Source organism: Halichoerus grypus, chromosome 1, assembly GCF_964656455.1.
Source record: "Halichoerus grypus chromosome 1, mHalGry1.hap1.1, whole genome shotgun sequence".
Classification (NCBI taxonomy): Eukaryota; Metazoa; Chordata; class Mammalia; order Carnivora; family Phocidae; genus Halichoerus; species Halichoerus grypus.
In genome coordinates, this window is record NC_135712.1 from 119,355,851 (window position 1) to 119,375,715 (window position 19,865).

A 19,865-nucleotide genomic window follows, 5' to 3' on the forward strand; every position below is an offset into this window, starting at 1 on the left:
TCTTATGGTTCAGGCACTGTTCTAAAGCACCACACATACAGTAAGTCCTGCAATCCTATTAAAAACGCTGTGAGGTTGATAATGCTAGAATGCCCATCTTATAGAGGGGGAAAGTGAGGCACAGAGAAACAGGTAAAACAACTTGCCCAGCGTCACATCGCCAGTAAGTGGTAGCGTGCTTTTAACCACCAAGCAGTGAACTGCCTTGCACAGGCTTAGCATGGGGGAAATGCCTAGCAAAAGTTAGCTACCGTGATTATGTTTGGCAGTGACTTGGGAAAATTACCATGACCTTTTCATTGAAAATAAACTTTTGGAAATCTTACTTATATATAATAGAGCAAAGGTGTTGCTGCTTTGAAGGAAGAATGAAGTCTCCCTGCCCCCCAACTCCCACCTCGTATGCAGCAGCCCTAAGTTACTCCTGGGGAGGCTGGGGTTCTGAAGAACCTGGTTTGAAAAGTACTAGTCCCAGCTTTTGCAATTGTTGTGTCTGTGCGTCTACTTTCCCCCCTTTCCTGGTCCCGCTCAACCTCCAGTCCAGGAAATCAGCGGCCAGAAAACCAGAGACGAGAATAGTTTCCCAGGACGCCATCACGCTCTGGCTTTCCCCCCACATTGTGGGTGGCTGTGTCCCTGCCTAACCAGCCGGGATATAACGGGCAGACTCACCAGTCTTATCTGAGTTGCAGAGGATGGTTTCCTTCTCGGCTCTCACACCAGGGCTGGGGCCGTGTTTCATCCACATGGTGATGGTGAACTGGTCTGTCAGGTTCTTGGGCACAATCCCATCGGGGATCTTGGCCCCTTGTCTGCCATCAAACTTGAAGATCATCTCGCTGCTATCCACCAGGAGCCCTGCTGTCCAGTTGGTGGCAGCGCTGGGGGATGGCAAGAGGTCGATGATACCAGAGGAGGCTCCTGCGGGGCACGGGGGCCAGAAAGAACAAAGGGTTATTCCTCACGGAGTGGATGTCCTCGCCTTCTATTCTCTGCTCCTGGGTCAGGATGAACTACTCAGTGTAGTTGCTTCAAGATCTGAGCCAACCTTCAGCAAGGTGACTCAGGAAAAGAAGGGCCAAATGCCATCCCTCCCCGAGTTCCTTATGGTCTGCAGAGGTGAAGGCATCAGTAACTTACAGACAAAAATGTTGCATGTGACAAGATAAGATGCAATGAACTACTATGCAAGGAAAAGGTGCTGGAGGAATTTCGGGAAACAAGAATGGGGGGGGGGGCTTTTTTAAGCAGGGAAGTTTCCTGGAGAAGGCCAGAGTTTGATGTGGATCAATGAATTCATTCATGCATTCATCCATCCATTAACCTATGAGCCATTTATTGAGCGCTGACCACGTGTCAAGACCCCTGCTAGGCACTGGTGGTGTAAACGTGAATCAGCACAGTCCCTGACCTGGGGTAGCTCAGAGCCGACAAGTGCACAGACAGCTGTGACGCCGTGTGATCAGGGCTGTGATTGGGGAAAGTTCTAGGTCCTGATGCCATGGGAAGGAGTGTGAGCCACTTTGTACTCACCACACTTTTTTTCTTTTACAAGCATTATGTTTAGGCCAAATGGTACAGAGGTCGAGAGAACATGGGTTCAGAAGTCCTCAAACTTCAATTTGATGCCTTGCAACACAACTTGCTAGCCTTGTGACTGTGAGCACGTCCCTTAGCCTTTCTGCCTCTCCAGCTCCTGCCATGGTATCTCCCTTCCCAGTGGGTCGTGAGGCCTGAATGAGAGCCTGTGTAAGAGCCTGAGCAGCATGCCGGCCACATGGCGAATACTCACTCATGCTACCTGTGACTTTATCCTTATAATGATTATTATTTTCACTACCACTATGATTCCAGGCTAAGGCACGAGCACTAAACCTGAAGCAGGGGAAGTGTCACAGGTAGATTTGTATCTTAGGAAGGTCACACCAGCAGCTTTGTGGAGGGCAGAGCTCAGGTGGGCAGGAGAGGCCAGCCTCGCAGAGAAGACTGGATGCCTCAGCTGAGGGGACCCGTGGGCATCCACTGACTTCCCGCTGAAGATCTCTGCTGCCAGCAGGGGAGCAGGACTTGGCTCTTCAGGGAAGGATAAGGGCCAGGGCTTGCTGATATTGTCAGGGAATAAGAGTCAGGGAGTCTAGGGTGTGCCTGGTGCGGGGAGTCAGTGCTTTCCCAGGACCACACTGGCCAGGCAGTCACAGAGGCTGATGGGTTTAATGGACAGTAGTTGTGTGCGTTACCTGATCTTTGTCAGAGATCACTGGACTTCTCAGTTCTGTATATCAGAGTCTCATCTCACCTAAGGTTTGGGTTCCAAAGTCAGCTTCCACAAACATCCACAGTTAAAATGGCCCTTGAGAATCCTTCGGGAAGGTGCCATGTTGGAAATGAATATACCTCTCTGAAAACGCTTAACCAGCCAGTTTTCCCTCTAGTCTTGGAGCAGGTCATCAAGTCTAGGGTTCAGCACCCATCGGTTTGCAATAGAAATTTATGCTATGTGAGAAACAGGTATCCTTAGAGCCCGTTGCTGTGTTTAGCTGTGAGAGGCTCGCCCTGGGAGAGGCCTCCAGGAACTGTGGCGTCTGAGAGGGCGGGGGATTCCGATCTGCCAATTCATGATCGCCCTGCAGCTGATGCTTATCAAGGGGGATGCGGGGACGGTGCTGACTGCATCGTCTACCTGTGTATTTCCTAGGGTTTGGGAATTGGGGCCAGGCCCGGCACACAGCAGGCACTCCATCAACATTTATAACTGTGCTTTCTCCCACCCGGCGCCTCCATGAGGTCCTTCTAGCCATCTACCCAATGCTCAGGTGTGCCTGCCCAGGCAGCCTCATGTCCGGGCCCCACCCCTCTCCTCAGTATTTACTTGTTCTCATCCCATGCCCCTGCGGCCTTGTCTGGTATCCATTTTATTTATCTCATAAGTTGACTCACACTAATATTTTAATGACTAACAAAGCCTTAAGGGCAATCACCCTCCAAAAGTGTCTGAAAGAAATAAATGTATCTAGGTGGTAGCAGGTAGAGATTTGGGGGTGGTTTAGGAGTGGAAGATAGGTGGTCTTTTGGAGCAAATTCATTGTCTTAGAACCCCCAGAATAATGCAACATGGCAACTGCTTCTTTGACCCATAGGTAAGTTGGCTCTGATGCCAGGATTTGTCCAGTTCGCAGACAGCCCGGTAACTGGCACACTCAGACAGTGTCAGTTCCTGAAATTTCAGGTGGCCAGACAGGTGCAGGCTGAGTGCTCAGGGCTCCTGACTTCCTGCTCAGGCCAGGGAAGCCAATGCAGTCTAGCAGAGCCGGAGCAAAGGTGGGAGCCAGCTTTGCCACCAATACCATTATTATTATTTTCCTAGCAACCAGTTTTGGGGCACTGAGCACCAGACCTGAATTAAATACAACAGTGCTTTTTCTCCGTTACTCCTCTATGTGGTAAATACTATTGTGATTCCAGTCTACGGGTAAGAACCTAGGCTCAGTGAGCCCAGGATCATAACCAGCTAGTGAGCGGGCCCATCTGCAGGGCTTTCCAGCTTCAAAGCCTAATGCCTCCCATGGCACCACCTCAGTGAAGCTCAAGGGAAATCTTGTAACCTCCTCCCCTTTTTACAATTGGAAAACAAAGCCCAGAGAAGGGAAACGACTTGACCAAGGTCACACAGCCCCTGAGCTAGCTAGAGGCAGGCCCAGCTCTCAGATTCCCAGCTAATGTTCATTCTACCGCACAATATGGTGTCTTCCAAGCACACAGCACAGTCCCCTGGGATCCCACCTCCCCACACAGGTGGCTGTCTGCAGAGAGGCACGTTGAAGACAGCATGTGCCCTGGTAAGGCCACTGATGCAGACTTCCTTGATTCCGTGGTGAGAGGAGTGGCAGGCCACCCCGCCTAACCCACAGATGTTGCCTACCAGAAAGCATCAAGCTGTAAGGAACCAGATGGTGCAGACTTCCCCAACTTAGCAGCTTGTATTTCATTTCTCCGTGCACTTAAACAAACTGAGAGAGATTTACTTTCTCCCAAAGTTCCTCTCTCTCCTCTCCTCAAGGGATCTCATGGAAAGCTGTGGGTAAACAGGACCCATCACTTGCAAAGATGGCACAGCATCATCTGCACGCAGGGTGGATTTAAGAAGCTCCTTGGGAATCTCTGCGAAGGTCTCTGGGACCCTTCAGGCTGCTTAGAGTCCACACTGGTCTGGTGCACAGCAGTTGTAGCTTGAGTGGGGGGAGCTTGGAACCAGAGTTGAGGTGTGATTCAAGGTCCCCGAGCCCTAGCGTGGGGAAGCCTCTCTGAGTCAGCAAGTAGATAAAGATGGGGTGAATGAGGCAGATTTCAGGACACATTGTAGAATGAACTGCCTGAGGGCACTGAACTTCTTAATTGCAGGGCTTGCATTCAGTTCTGGATGACTTCGGTCAGGGCAGAGTGTCCTTAGCACTTTGAGGTGAGCCTGTGGTAATAGTGATTGACATGGAGCCTCAGGTCATGCCTCCTCATGGTCTACAACAGGGCAAGAATGAGTGGGAGGGTCTCAGGGGAGAGGAACCATTGTAACCAAAGACACAGGCCTCATTCTGTGGAGTATTCTCACAATTGCAATGTCAACTCCTTGTTATCTCCATAAATATTTATGTAACGTCTAGGTTATGTCAGGCACTGTGGGGAGAAGGCACCAATGAACCAAACAGAAGTTGGTCCTACCTTTAGGGACCCGGTAGAAAATCTTTACCTTTGGTGGGTGGACCAGGTCAGTGGCAAAGAGTGTCAGGGGAGGACAGGGAGGCCCTCTTGACAAACGCTGTACTAGGGCTGCATGTTGGTGGAAAGCATTCTGTTCTCACATGCTTCTCTGACCCACTGATGTCACTTAGCCATGTGACTTGCTCTGACCAATATAATGTGAGTGCAAGTGACATGTCATTTTAGGGCAGAAGCTTTAACCGACTGAGTCACCCAGGCGCCCCCCACCATGGGCAGAAGCTTTAAGAGCCAGTTTGCGGTTCTCCACGTGTCTTTTCCATGTGCATGAGATACACAGTGCTCTACATAAAGGCTATTTGTTAGGCATCCGAATTGGCAAAGAAGAAGTCAAACTCTCACTCTTTGCAGATGATATGATACTTTATGTGGAAAACCCAAAAGACTCCATCCCAAAACTGCTAGAACTCATACAGGAATTCAGTAAAGTGGCAGCATATAAAATCAATGCACAGAAATCAGGGGCATTCCTATACACCAACAACAAGACAGAAGAAAGAGAAATTAAGGAGTCGATCTCATTTACAATTGCACCCAAAACCATAAGATACCTAGGAATAAATCTAACCAAAGAGGCAAAGAAACTATACTCAGAAAACTATAAAATACTCATGAAAGAAATTGAGGAAGACACAAAGAAATGGAAAAACATTCCAAGCTCATGGATTGGAAGAACAAGTATTGTGAAAATGTCTATGCTACCTAGAGCAATCTACCTACTTAATGCAATCCCTATCAAATACCATCAACTTTTTTCGAAGAAATGGAACAAATAATCCTAAAATTTGTATGGAACCAGAAAGACCCAGAATAGCCAGAGGAATGTTGAAAAAGAAAAGCAAAGCCGGTGGCATCACAATTCCGGACTTCAAGCTCTATTACAAAGCTGTCATCATCAAGACAGTATGGTACTGGCACAAAAACAGACACATAGATCAATGGAACAGAATAGAGAGCCCAGAAATGGACCCTCAACTCTATGGTCAACTCATCTTTGACGAAGCAGGAAAGAATGTCCAATGGAAAAAACACAGTCTCTTCAACAAATGGTGTGGGGAAAATTGGACAGCCACATGCAGAAGAATGAAACTGGACCATTTCCTTACACCACACACAAAAATAGACTCCAAATGGTTGAAAGACCTAAATGTGAGACAGGAGTCCATCAAAATCCTAGAAGAGAACACAGGAAGCAACCTCTTCGACCTCAGCTACAGCAACTTCTTCCTAGAAACATCGCCAAAGGCAAGGGAAGCAAGGGCAAAAATGAACTATTGGGACTTCATCAAGATAAAAAGCTTCTGCACAGCAAAGGAAACAGTCAACAAAACCAAAAGACAACCGACAGAATGGGAGAAAATATTTGCAAATGACATATCAGATAAAGGGCTAGTATCCAAAATCTATAAAGAACTTCTTAAACTCAACACCCAAAGAACAAATAATCCAATCAAGAAATGGACAGAAGACATGAACAGACATTTCTGCAAAGAAGACATCCAAATGGCCAACAGACACATGAAAAAGTGTTCAACATCACTCAGCATCAGGGAAATCCAAATCAAAACCTCAATGAGATACCACCTCACACCAGTCACAATGGCTAAAATGAACAAGTCAGGAAAAGACAGATGTTGGCAGGGATGCGGAGAAAGGGGAACCCTCCTACACTGTTGGTGGGAATGCAAGCTGGTGCAGCCACTCCGGAAAACAGTATGGAGGTTCCTCAAAAAGTTGAAAATAGAGCTACCCTATGACCCAGCAATTGCACTACTGGGTATTTACCCCAAAGATACAAATGTAGGGATCCGAAGGGGTACGTGCACCCCGATGTTTATAGCAGAAATGTCCATAATAGCCAAACTATGGAAAGAGCCAAGATGTCCATTGACAGATGAATGGATAAAGAAGATGTGGTATGTATATATATATGTATATATACACACACACACACATATAAAAATACACAATGGAATATTATGCTGCCATCAAAAAAACAAAAAATGAAATCTTGCCATTTGCAATGATGTGGATGGAACTAGAGGGTATTATGCTAAGCAAAATAAGTCAATCAGAGAAAGACAAGTATCATATGATCTCATTGATATGAGGAATTTAAGAAAAAAGATAGAGGAGCATAGGGGAAAGGAGGAAAAAATGAAACAAGATGAAACCAGAGAGGGAGACAAACCATAAGAGACTCTTAATCTCAGGAAACGAATTGAGGGTTGCTCGAGTGGTGGGGGATGGGAGGGATGGGGTGGCTGGGTGATGGACATTGGGGAAGGTATGTGTTATGGTGAGCGCTGTGTATTGTGTAAGGCTGATGAATCACAGACCCGTAGCCCTGAAACAAATAATACATTATATGTTAAAAAAAAAAAAAGAAGATAGTAGGAAGGGAAAAATGAAGGGGGGGAAATAGGAGAGGAGGATGAACCATGAGAGACTATGGACTCTGAGAAACAAACTGAGGGTTTTAGAGGGGAGAGGGGTGGGGGGATGGGTTAGCCCAGTGATGGGTATTAAGGAGGGTACGTATTGCATGGAGAACTGGGTATTATACGCAAACAATGAATCATGGAACACTACATCAAAAACTAATGATGTAATGTATGGTGACTAACATAATAAAATAAAATTAAAAAAAAAATAAAGGCTGTTTGTTGGCCTAGATTCCAGTGGGAAACCACATGGAAGAGAGCCATAGCCAATCCAAGAAGGACATGCAGTAGGAATGATCAATAAACCTTTGTTATTTTGAGCCAATGAGATGTTAGGATCATTTGTGACTGCAGTGTCACCTGCTATCCTGATAATCCACATAAGTGACTGACATCAGAGGCTATGATTCCCATTTCTTTTTTGGCATGCCTTCATCATGGACAGGGAGGACTTTCTAACGTCCTTTCAGGAGCTCACACACTGTTGACCTACAACCAGAGTGTCATTCCACCTTTGGAATCCTAGACAAGGGTTCCTGCAAGGTCTTGCAATGGGGAACCTGGGTCTCCATGTAGAGTAGCTGGGCTCTGGTGTAGGGGTGGTCAGCCAGGCTCCTGGAGCAGGGCCATGGATACCCAGTTGCTGACCAGCATGGGCAAGGGCACTGCAGGTAAAAACCTTCTACCCAACATGGGAAGGCACGCCATAAGGCAGCTGCTCAGAGGACACCAGGGAATCAGCATATCCACCGAGAAGCTCCCTGCCTACCGTCCTCCATGAGTCAGTGTATGCGGCCCCGTGCTTATGTATGATTAAGGATTTAATCTGAGTCCTGATAGATGTGCGCCAATTTTCCTTAAAGCAATAGGCCCCTTTCTGCTCTCCAAGAGTCTAGGGGACCAACACTCAAGCCTGGAAGCTCCAGCCTTGCAGAGGTATCTTGGAGAAGCTGCTGATAGCTTCCAGGACTTGAGCAATTCTAGGGGTACAAACACCTCTGACTGTGATTTGGAATGAAGATGAGCTCTGTCAAGCTTCATGGTTAGTAGAAAACCAAGTTCTTAACTTTTTTTAAAAACATGTCTTTCCCAGAAAATACATGAATGAATGAATGAAGAATGAACAAATCAGCTATGAAAATCTCCAGGGCTCACAAGTGCATATATCCTGAGCACAACTTAATGTCTGGTGATCTGGAATGCTCTGACAGATCAACCACTTGGTATAATAGTATGCTCTCGTTCTGTGGCCTTTCCTTCAACAGGACCTGCCCTTGTAGTTCCTGACTCCACACACAAAAGAGCTGCCCCGGGCGGCGTATATGGAGCAGCGAGCCAGCTGCCAGGAGCCCTGTGATCCCGAGGAGGAACAGCCCCTGGCCTCCATGCCAGGAAAGGCATGTGCGTCACGGACTGCTTTTCTATTTACTATAATATGTAGTGACTTAGGGGCATCGAAGTGTGCCCTTCCTGGGGCTGTCAGTAATGTCAAATTTAATTTGGCCAAGAGGTCTTCCTCAGGGCTTCATGGGGCATTTCATACTCAAGGCAATTCTGTGACACTTCACTTCTGGAAAGGCTGGGACTGAGAGGACAGAGCCCTTCATCTTGAATCTCTGAATTCAGAGGAAGTGATAAGCAGTTTGCCGAATTTCTCCAAGAAACCTGGCTTTAGGTAGAGTGAGGCTAGTGGCAGACCAGCTGAGGCTATGTTCTACAAGCTCAAGGGGGCACGGGTTCAGGGTCCTGCATTATTTTTGTTTCAAGGCAGAATGCAGGCATCTCAGTGTGGGCCCAGAGAGGCTGTTTCAAAAGCTGCTGCACCTGTAAGGTCCTTCCTGACAATGGGCTTTGAACTAGCTCTTGTCTGCTCCTAATGGAGCCGGCGTTGCAAGAAGAGGAAGCAGGTGGGCAGTGACCAGACACGCAAAATGCCCCTCCACAGAGACACCCCTGCCTGGGTCACCGCATAGCTATGGTATCGCAGAAGAGATACCAGAACTCAAAGGCATCCAGGAAGCACCCCCAGGATAGCCTCCCTGGTGTACAAAGGCCAGGAGAATACTGCTGAAGGGAAAGGTTTGGAACAGCAAAGCAGGGAGAGATTCTGGTGGGAAGAAACCATGAGCAAAGATTTAGGGATGAGAACCAGCCAGGCATAGGGACAAAGGAGGTGTCCTGGCCAAGAAGAGGCGGAACATCAGGAAGAAACTGGCTACAACAATGGATTGGCAGGGTGGAGGCAGGTCCTCGGAAGTGTCCAGAGTCAGGCAGGCGTTGGACACCCACACCTGGATGTTCCCCAGGGACCAGTCCTTGTAGTCCCTAAATCTGCACGTGCCTGGATTCCTACTTCTGGTCGGTGGCATCCTTGTCCAGTTAGATGCTTACACTTGAGTCATCTTAGATTCCTTCCTTCTCACTCCTGACAGCTAATCCATCATTGATTAGCTTGCTGATTTTGCCTCCTAAAGCTGTCTTAAATGCATTCCTACTGCCACTCCCCTGGTTCAGAACTCATTATGTCTTGCTTAGACCATGGCAATAACATCCTAATTGGTCTCCCTGTTTCCATCCAAAGTCAATAAAGATTTGGAAGATGAAAAATGCCTGGTTGCCGATGCTGAAAGTGTCATGGCCATTCCCTAGTTGGGAAAGCCTGCGAGCAACTTGTCTACCATCCGCTGAAAACACATGGAAGCTTGTCCTGAACCTAAGCTGCCCCACAGGATCAGGAATGATAACCCAGACTCTGTTCTGGAAGCCATCCAGCCTGCATCTCCCTCGCAGAGGGAGCACGGACCTGATGGGCCGCCTCCTTCTGAAGCCCACTCCAGCACCGGATGCGCATCTGGGTTCCATTCATTTGCTTCCGCCCTTTTTTCCTGAGCTCTCTCCCTCCATGGAATTCAACATTCAGACTCCTGACAAGGAGGCAGGAGGGGCCCTGCCTGTCAGTTTACTCGGATAGGGTCCCCACAGTGCGGTGGGCACTCCTACCAGGAATGTCACCAGAAAGACACAGAGACCCCCCTCCCCGTAAAGAGTGTCTCCTGGAACCAGGTAAGCTGACCTCTTGGGGGAAAGTTGCTTTCCTCACTGAATTACCTGCCTTCCTGCAAGGTGATGCCGGCAGCCCAGAAGGAATGAGCGGTGTTAACAACCAGATGCAATTTTGCTCTAAAGTTTCTTCCCTCAGAAGAAATCCTTCTCCCTCTCCCTATCTCCTCATCTCTCCCCAGCAACATTCAAAATCAAATCACAAGTGTGTGCCCTTGGGCCCATCTGATCTTTAACAACCTGATTCCATCATCTCCTTCTCACCCAGAGGAGTTTAGGAAATGACTGTAACCCACGGTTGTGCGGGGTCGAGTTGACTTATAATCCAGGTGCACGGGGAGCGAAATGGCATGTTCATTCACAGTAAGATGTCGTCGGAGATGGCTTCTTGCACACGAATGAAGCAGAGCGCCGGAGGCCCCTGGCATCCATTTTTGCGGGGGCTGTCTGGAGTCCTGAAGTTGTGGTGTTCTCCCCAACCTACTGCATAGCTTTGGAGAAGCCTGTGTCCCCACAGGCCTTCCTGACAGCCTGGTGACATGACAAATGGGACACGGCCGAAGTAGGGTCCACTTCACATTTACTTCTAAAATTTTCACCTGATTCCTTGGGCAAGAGCAGCATGGGTGAAGGGGTGTGTGTGTGTGTGTGTGTGTGTGTGTGTGTGTGCGCATGTGCACAGCAATGGTGAGGGAGGAAAACTGCCCCAGCCATAGTCGTGGAGGGCCCACCAGGAGTGGATGGTGCTCAGGAACTGCACTGTGTTCAAGAGGCTCCTTTTCCTTTTGTGGAGATGGAGTTACCCCCAAATACAGGTCTAGTCAAAGAGTAAGCTCTTTTCAAAGCTCCCCACAGCATAGCTGGGGACCTAGATGTGAGTTCCTGAATACTCTTGGAGAGAATGAGAAAGCAATGAAACGTATGTGGTCCACCTCACCCCAAGGCCCATCGACACCTCAACGGTCCTGCTTGCCATGCACAGGGGACCATTCCCAGTATGTGGAGCACTCTGCAGGCTGACTCGAGAGACTGACATTCTAGCTGCCCCGGCCTGGCCTGCCTTCACAGCTGCTGAGCTCAACTGCCTGCATTCAGGTAGAAGTACCTTCAACTCCGCCACCTTCTAACTAGGGTCTAGAACCAGCCATTTTTTCCTCTCCGGGCCTCAAATTTTCCATCTTTAAAATGGGATGAGTAACAGCCTCCTGACAATGAAGATGAGAGAGTTAAACAAAGCGATGCATGTGAAGAATGTGGCAGGTGCACCCTGTCGGTGCTTCGTGAAGCTGTTTCCTTGTGTAGCACCTCTCTGGGCCTTGTTTCCTAGCTCTGACTCTTCTTTTTTTTTTTTCCTTTAAAGATTTTATTTATTTATTTGAGAGAGAGAGAATGAGAGAGAGAGAACACCTGAGGGGGGGAGGGTCAGAGGACGAAGCAGACTCCCCGCCGAGCAGGGAGCCCGATGCGGGACTCGATCCAGGGACTCCAGGATCATGACCTGAGCCGAAGGCAGTCGCTCAACCAACTGAGCCACCCAGGCGCCCCTCCTAGCTCTGACTCTTTAACCATAATAAGTAAACTCAATATTCATCCAGGAGTTACAGATGCCGATGCGGTTGGGAGGGACTCATTCTTTCCTAATATAAGATACGCTTTGTATGAATCATTTAAAAGCAATTAATTAAAAAACAATCCCAACAGGGAGAAACCTACCGCATAATTTCTGAAGGGATCTCTCAGAGTAGGTCTCCCGGTCGCAGCCCTTCCCGATGTAATTGGTTTGCAGCTCCGTGGTGATTTGGATGGAGGACACGGCCCCGTCGCACGTCTCCAGGTGGATGCTGGGGAAAAGCGGCACACTCCCTGAGCCAGGCTGATACTCAATCCTCTTGGTCCAGTCTGAATCAACAAGGAAAAGATGAAAGTCAGTCAGGGATTGGCCAGTTCTGCCATAACACTTGTTCTGAAAATGTGCATCTGTTCTAACATAATTGATATATTGGGGAACGTTTTGAGGATAAGGGGAATTTCACATTTGCTTATGCAAGATTTCCTTCCTGAGAACACTAGGGGAAGAGAGAAAACAGCATCCAACAGAGCCGATCCAGGCAGGAAGATACAAAACACGCACGTGTACACACCTCAAAATCTAGTGGCCATGCAGTCCGCTGTATGTTATGAACCACATCCACCTGCCCCCGCAGTGACAGAGTGCCTTCCATTCAGAAAGCACCCCTGCCAGCCCCCCATCACAGTACTGCCCCAGCTGCAGCCCTCCCCCGTCCTCTGCTACGGGCAAACACCCGGTCTCTTCAAGGTGAGGTGCCAAATTCACTGTAGGACTTCTCTATTTCTTAACCATTTAACCTGTGTAAAACCGTGCTAATTTTTTTCCTTTCTCTCTTTCTTATGTATCACTGATGACATTTTTGAGTGTTATGCCGCTCGTCCCATTTCTCCCATCTTGCCCAGTGGGGTGATTTTTAGGAACGCGTACATTCTGTCGCAAAACAAGAGAGCATGGTAGTTCAGGGTTACTTGGGGTCATGAGGTGGGGCGCGGGATTCTTTCTCAAGCATTCAGGACTGTGACCCATTTAAGTAGGGCCGATGGGTTTATCGGTTCTTTTTTTTAGTGGAAAAATAATTTGGAGATGATAAAGCGTTGAAGAGGAACAAAACCACAATCAAAATGGCACCACACAAAATAGAGCAGTCAATGAAAATAAACACCAAGAGGGCGTGTACACATGGATTGACTGGAACAACCACAGCAGCAGTTGAAAGGCAGGGGAGAGTCAAGGCAACGCTCATCGTGACCGGTCACAGCGCTTGCTGACAGCAGTGAGCACGCCATGCTCTGTGAGGACGCACGTCTGAGAGGTCTGTGCAGCCCTCAGTCAGACTGCTGGGTAGAATCAAGGAACGTGACATATGGATACCAGCAGTTGATGAATCCCAAATGTTTGTCACATAGAACCTTGCTAGGAGGTTATCCTTTTGCTGGAACAGAAATAAAAATCTATGAAATTGCTTGCTCTCGCCTATGAGAAACGGAGAAAGTCTGGCTTTTGTGGGTCAGTGTTCTTTGCAAGCGCCCAGTGGGCCACTGGCTGCCATCTTGAGCAATTCCAGTGCAGGGGCCAGATGCCTTTGTCCACTGAGCAGCCGTGTGCTCAGGGTTTCCATGTGCAAGGCTCTGTTTGGAGCATCGAGGATACAGCAGTGAAGGAGGCGGGAAAGGTTCCCGCCTTGCAGAGCTGGCACGGGGGTGGGGGTGGCTTGGGGGGCAGCCTGTGCTGTTCTATCTGAGAGGGTGAGCCTCGAAAAGGAAAAGTGGTGACAGAGAGGGGCTGTTTAGATGGAGCGAGTTCCTGTCTGAGCTGAGGTCTGCATGTCAAGTATAAATGTGCGTGGGAAGCCTCAGTGAAGCGGGTTTGAAGCAGATGCCCAGCAATCTTGGCTTGACTCTGTCTGGTCAGGAAGTTCTTGGGCAGGTTAATGAAGGTCTCCAAGCCTCAGGCACCTCATCAATAAAAGAGGGACCTTACAGTGTTGGGGTGAGGACTGAGGGCCTCCATGTGTGCATGGCATGCGGTAGGGCCTCAATCAGTGTTGTTCTAAGAGAGGAAGGAGATGTTCAGTCCTAGGGGAGAGTGTTCCCTGCACAGCAACCCTGCCATGTTCCAGATAACCATGGAATCTGGGTTTAGGTCTGAACCCCCATGTCAGCCAGCCACCCCTTTGGGGTTTTCTCAGGGCAGGCCATGAGCAGAGACTGCACCCAGTGAGGTTGGTCACCAGGAACTTACCACTGGATGATATTTGGATGGGAGGGACTTCGTGTGAAAGAGAATGGACCTAATTGCATGCTTTTCCTCACAGCCCCGAGGAGCTGTGTCTGGACTAGCCCATCCCCTTCTGGAGGATGAGATCATGGAGCTGCTCTAAATCATGCTCCAGAGGCCCCAAGTTCAATTAATATGAACCGCTGGAGAACAGGAGGGCTTTTTGTCAGGTCCATCTGAAGGTCACAGAGCTGTAATAAGCAGTCCACACACAGCCAGCCTTGTGTCTTAGGTCCATTGTTTCATGCCTCTGTGCATTTGATCATGATGTTTCCTCTATACAGAGCTCCCTTCTTATCCCCTTCTGTCTTGTTAACTGCACGCAACCTTTCCGAATTTCTCGTCTTGGTAGATAAGCTCGTCTGTGCTCCATGGCATCCTCAGCATTAGACACAGCACTAGACTCTAAGCTTCATGGTTACTCTGAATCCCCATCACACCCTGTGCCCAGTGGCTGGCATGGAGTTAGATGCTCACTTGATACTGGTAGAAAGTGTGAATGAATCCTGTGGGATTAATTTGTATGCTTGCCTCCCCTAGCAACTGGGAGCTCCTCAAAGGCAGGGATTGTGATGCTTATTTTTGATCCCTCTGCGCTGAGGTCAGAGCGCAGGGAATATTTGCCAGGTGGATCTGGGGAGCCTCAGACCCCTGACCTGACTGCTGCCATGGCAGGCTTCCCTGAGCCCCAGACAGCACTTGTGGCCTATCTGCACTTCTCAGGTACTGCCCCTGCCTAATCCTACCCTCAGTCCTGCAGAACCACCCATCCCGACAGCAGCCCATAACATGTGGGTTCTTTTTGTTTTCAGCAAGGCAGGCAGTCCAGAATTGTGGATGGAGGAATCTACTTCCCGATAATAAGAAATGGCATCCAGGAGGAGGCCTCTTCCCCTTCCCCTTCTCACCCTTCTTTCCCTGGACCTTCCCTCTCTTAAAGATGCAGAGAGGAACACGGAGAAAGTGGTTTTGTGCAGGGGGCCATGGGGTGAGCCCCGTGGCACCAGTCCTTGACGTTCTGCTATTTCTGCTGGTGTAAGGTCCTCGCATATCACCTCCTTCTGGAAGCCTCTTCACTGGAGAAGCCCAAGACATCAGTGGGATTGATTCCCTTTATTCTGTGGGGCTGTGGGTACCTAGATATTTTGCTGGTTATCTTTGATAACATTCCACCTGAAATCCTTTTTGGAAGGAGTGCAAATAAAGAAGAAAATAAATAATGAGCGAAGGTCAGTGGAGGCCCAGGCCTGGTAGAGTTTTCGCTCCTCTCACCACCCTCTGGCTGGGGGGCAAAGGGCCTCTTCAGGAAGAAATCAGGTACAAAAGAGCCTAGGGAACATCACATCTGCAGTTGCTTTGGTGACCTCGCCAGGCTTGCTTTTGAGGGTTCACAAGGAGCAGGCAAAATTGTAACCATATAGTAAAAGAAATCGATGAAGCTTTCTGAGTATAGTGTCCTTGACAGAGTAGGGAGTTCACACAAACAGCTTTCATTTTCCCAGAAGGAGTTTGAGATGGGGATCAAGAGAGCCAAAGGCAAGTCATCACATTCAGCTTTTGTCACGTGAAATGTCTATTCATCCTCATTTCCTGGAGGAAGGATAGCAAGATGGGTAAAAGTTTGACCTCTAAATTCAGTGTGCCTGAATTCAAATCCCACCCCTACTACTGCCTGCATAACTTTGGGCAAATCATTTACCCTCTCTGAGCCTCAGTCTCCTCTTATGTAAACAATAAGTGTTGTCTACCCCCCAGGATTTGGGGGAGGGGATTAAATGCAGACTCATTTTAGCACCAAACACAAGGGTTATGTTCAATAGATGCATTACAGTTAACTTATCATTTATTCAATAGCACTTATTGCAGGAAACAAAGGATATACAACTATGAAGCACCTACAAGGTGCTAAGCACTTATACATCTATTCTTTTGTTTGATCCTCCCAGCAGCCCAGTGATTATTATCTTAATTGTGCAGATGACAAAGCCACGGTTGACAGCTGGTGTGACTTGCCCAAGGCCATGCAGCTCTTTTACCATAGCTCTGCCATGATTCTGAGGATTTGCCAGGATGGAGAACAAGTGTAATTTTTACAGATTCATTTTTGAATGTTCAACTTATACTGATATATATATATAAATACATAAATATAGAAAAGTCATAATCTCTGATGTTGGCAAAGGATCAAGGAGTGTTGTCAGTTTCATCACTGCTTGACCTTGAGGGCAGCTGGTGGGGGCACAGGGGTTGCTTTAACCCTGGAGACTGGACAGGACTGCACTTGAATCTCATCTCCTCTAAATGTGGGTCATGTGACCTCTGCAAAGCTGAGTGAGTTATCTCTGAGCCTCCACTGCCTCACCTGTAGGTCTGAGTTAGCGATACCTCCTCATGGGCTTGCCATGTGCATTTAAGGTTAAGAGCCCAACACGGCAAACTTCCTGTTGAAGCCTCACCATAGGAATGTCCCGCTCCCTGGTTCACAAGCTTCCCAGACTTCTCCGAGCTGTCCTGCTTGGAAACAAAATCTTCCCAGTGTATAAAGGACCTGGAGACTAGTTTATGAAGTGTGGTTCACTTATTTTCTTAAGTGAAGAGAAAGGAAGCAGCTACCTTTTGTTTTGTTAAACAATTACCTCGTAAGTATTCCTGGAAAAGCGAACAGTGAATGCCTTTAAGAATTAAACTCCTTCTCCATGGGTTAAGGATTTAGAAACGTGATGATTTTATTATAACTCCCGCTAAATTTGTTTTCTTATCCGTAGAATATTAGCCACTTGGAACTCTCCTATTAGATGCCTGGAGGTGGAGAAAAGCGAATCTGAGACTTCTGGAAAACACAGGCTTTGGGGGTTCTTGTAATCCAAGACATTCAGAATTGTCCCACTTCTGTATGCAGAAGTGACACCGAAGCAGGAAAAGGAAAGACACAGGTGTGTCAAAATACCCTTCATTCCTTCACTGTGCATGCTCACGGGCCTCCTGCTCTTCCTGGTCTTGGCTGAAGAGGCATCAGGTGTTCTAGGAAATGTCTGGATTCATACAAGGTGAGTGGCTGGATGTGAGGATGCTGGAGAGTGGGAGGGGAGGAAGGGGCTCCCCCTGCACGGGATCGTGCAGGCAGCTGACACTCTAGCCAGTCTCTGCGGGCGTCAACCATCTGGCATCTTTTAAGACTTTCTCCAAGAGGTGGATGACTTTGATTTGGGCACCAAGAGATTTCCTTTCCTACTGGGAGAAGGTAGGGAGGTCCTTTTGCTCAGCAGTGAGCACCTTTATCTCCATGGCCATCCCAGTGCATCTGAACTGGGGGTGGGTTAGGAGGCAGAGAGGGGCTGGAGAGGTAAGCAGAGGTCAGATGATGGATGCCGGGTAAGAGGTTTGGGTTTCACCTTACAGCTAGTGAGGAGTCATCAATGAGTGTTTAGTGAGGGCATGAAGTATCCAGATTCTGCTTTGAAAAGGTCATTTGGCAGCTGGATTAGGTCTGGTGTTCATTTTCAGAACGTTAGAACACTCCTGATCATCAATCCATGCAGAAGGCCCCCTCTGACGGGGTCACACAATGGGGAATCCACTTCAATTCAGTTCGATTCAATTTAATTAAATGCAAGAGTGTTAACTCTGCACCTGGACAGACTCAGGTTTGAAGGCCGGCTCTGCCACTTCTTGGCTGTGTAGCTCTGAATAAACCTTTTAGAGCCTCAGTTTCTGCATCTGCTGAATGGGGATAGTTATTAACCACCCTAAAAGGAGGAACCCCGGCCTGGGCTCAGACCCATGTGTGAATCCCAGCTCTCCCACTTGGTGCCACATACCGTGGGCCAGTCATCTCCTTCTCTGCCTGAGCAGGCAAACACAGGTGACACGCATGCAGACGCTGGTGATACTGGAACCTATTTCAGGGCCGTTGAGAGGGTCTCTATCAGATAATAAATGCAAAGCACTTAGCCCCGTGCCCCACATGTGATAGGCCCATACACAATTTAACAGGGATTAACTTATGTGGCTTTCTCTTCTCCAATTAAAAACAGTTACACACAGGCACAATTTAAAAAGAAACAAAGCCACAAATTCTCTGAACTCAATTACAAATACAAGGAATCCTCTCTCTTCCTTTATTGCTGACCCCTTTCCATTCACTATATTTTAGTCTCACAAAGTCAGAGCATTTTATTACCTTTTTAATTCTTTCTTTTTTTTTTTTAAATTTTTTTATTGTTATGTTAATCCCCATACATTACATCATTAGTTTTAGATATAGTGTTCCATGATTCATTGTTTGTGCATAACACCCAGTGCTCCATGCAGAACGTGCCCTCCTCAATACCCATCACCAGGCTAACCCATCCTCCCAACCCCCTCCCCTCTAGAACCCTCAGTTTGTTTTTCAGAGTCCATCGTCTCTCATGGTTCTTCTCCCCCTCCGATTTCCCCCCCTTCATTCTTCCCCTCCTGCTACATTCTTCTTCTTTTTTTCTTTCTTAACATATATTGCATTATTTGTTTCAGAGGTACAGATCTGAGATTCAACAGTCTTGCACAATTCACAGCGCTTACCAAAACACATACCCTCCCCAGTGTCCATCACCCAGTCACCCCATCCCTCCCACCCCACCCCCCACTCCAGCAACCCTCAGTTTGTTTCCTGAGATTAAGAATTCCTCATATCAGTGAGGTCATATGATACATGTCTTTCTCTGTTTGACTTATTTCGCTCAGCATAATACCCTCCAGTTCCATCCACGTCGTTGCAAATGGCAAGATCTCATTCCTTTTGATGGCTGCATAATATTCCATTGTATATATATACCACATCTTCTTTATCCATTCATCTGTTGATGGACATCTTGGCTCTTTCCACAGTTTGGCTATTGTGGACATTGCTGCTATAAACATCGGGGTGCACGTAGCCTCTCGGGTCCCTACTTTTGTATCTTTGGGGTAAATACCCAGTAGTGCAATTGCTGGATCATATGGTAGCTCTATTTTCAACTTTTTGAGGAACCTCCATACTGTTTTCCAGAGTGGCTGCACCAGCTTGCATTCCCACCAACAGTGTAGGAGGGTTCCCCTTTCTCCGCATCCCCGCCAACATCTGTCATTTCCTGACTTGTTAATTTTAGCCATTCTGACTGGTGTGAGGTGGTATCTCATTGAGGTTTTGATTTGGATTTCCCTGATGCCGAGCGATATTGAACACTTTTTCATGTGTCTGTTGGCCATTTGGATGTCTTCTTTGGAAAAATGTCTGTTCATGTCTTCTGCCCATTTCTTGATTGGATTCTTTGTTCTTTTGGTGTTGAGTTTGATGAGTTCTTTATAGATTTTGGATACTAGCCCTTTATCTGATATGTCATTTGCAAATATCTTCTCCCATTCTGTCAGTTGTCTTTTGGTTTTGTTGACTGTTTCCTTTGCTTTGCAAAAGCTTTTTATCTTGATGAAGTCCCAATAGTTCATTTTTGCCCTTGCTTCCCTTGCCTTTGGCGATGTTTCTAGGAAGAAGTTGCTGCGGCTGAGGTCAAAGAGGTTGCTGCCTGTGTTCTCCTTTAGGATTTTGATGGACTCCTGTCTCACATTGAGGTCTTTCAACCATTTGGAGTCTATCTTTGTGTGTGGTGTAAGGAAATGGTCCAGTTTCATTCTTCTGCATGTGGCTGTCCAATTTTCCCAACACCATTTGTTGAAGAGACTGTCTTTTTTCCATTGGACATTCTTTCCTGCTTTGTCAAAGATTAGTT

The 19,865-nt window shown here is 47.6% G+C and overlaps 1 protein-coding gene across 1 annotated transcript in view; it reads right to left on the reverse strand.

Annotated features, from left to right (window-relative positions):
- Nucleotides 1-19,865, reverse strand: part of CLSTN2 (calsyntenin 2) — a 610,129-nt gene that overhangs the window by 103,667 nt on the left and 486,597 nt on the right. Inside the window, exons 6-7 of the mRNA XM_078071189.1 lie at nucleotides 11,988-12,173; nucleotides 673-921 (exon numbers count right to left, since the gene is read on the reverse strand). Of these exons, the coding sequence (XP_077927315.1) occupies nucleotides 673-921; nucleotides 11,988-12,173 (435 nt within the window). The remainder of the gene's footprint in view (nucleotides 1-672; nucleotides 922-11,987; nucleotides 12,174-19,865) is intronic.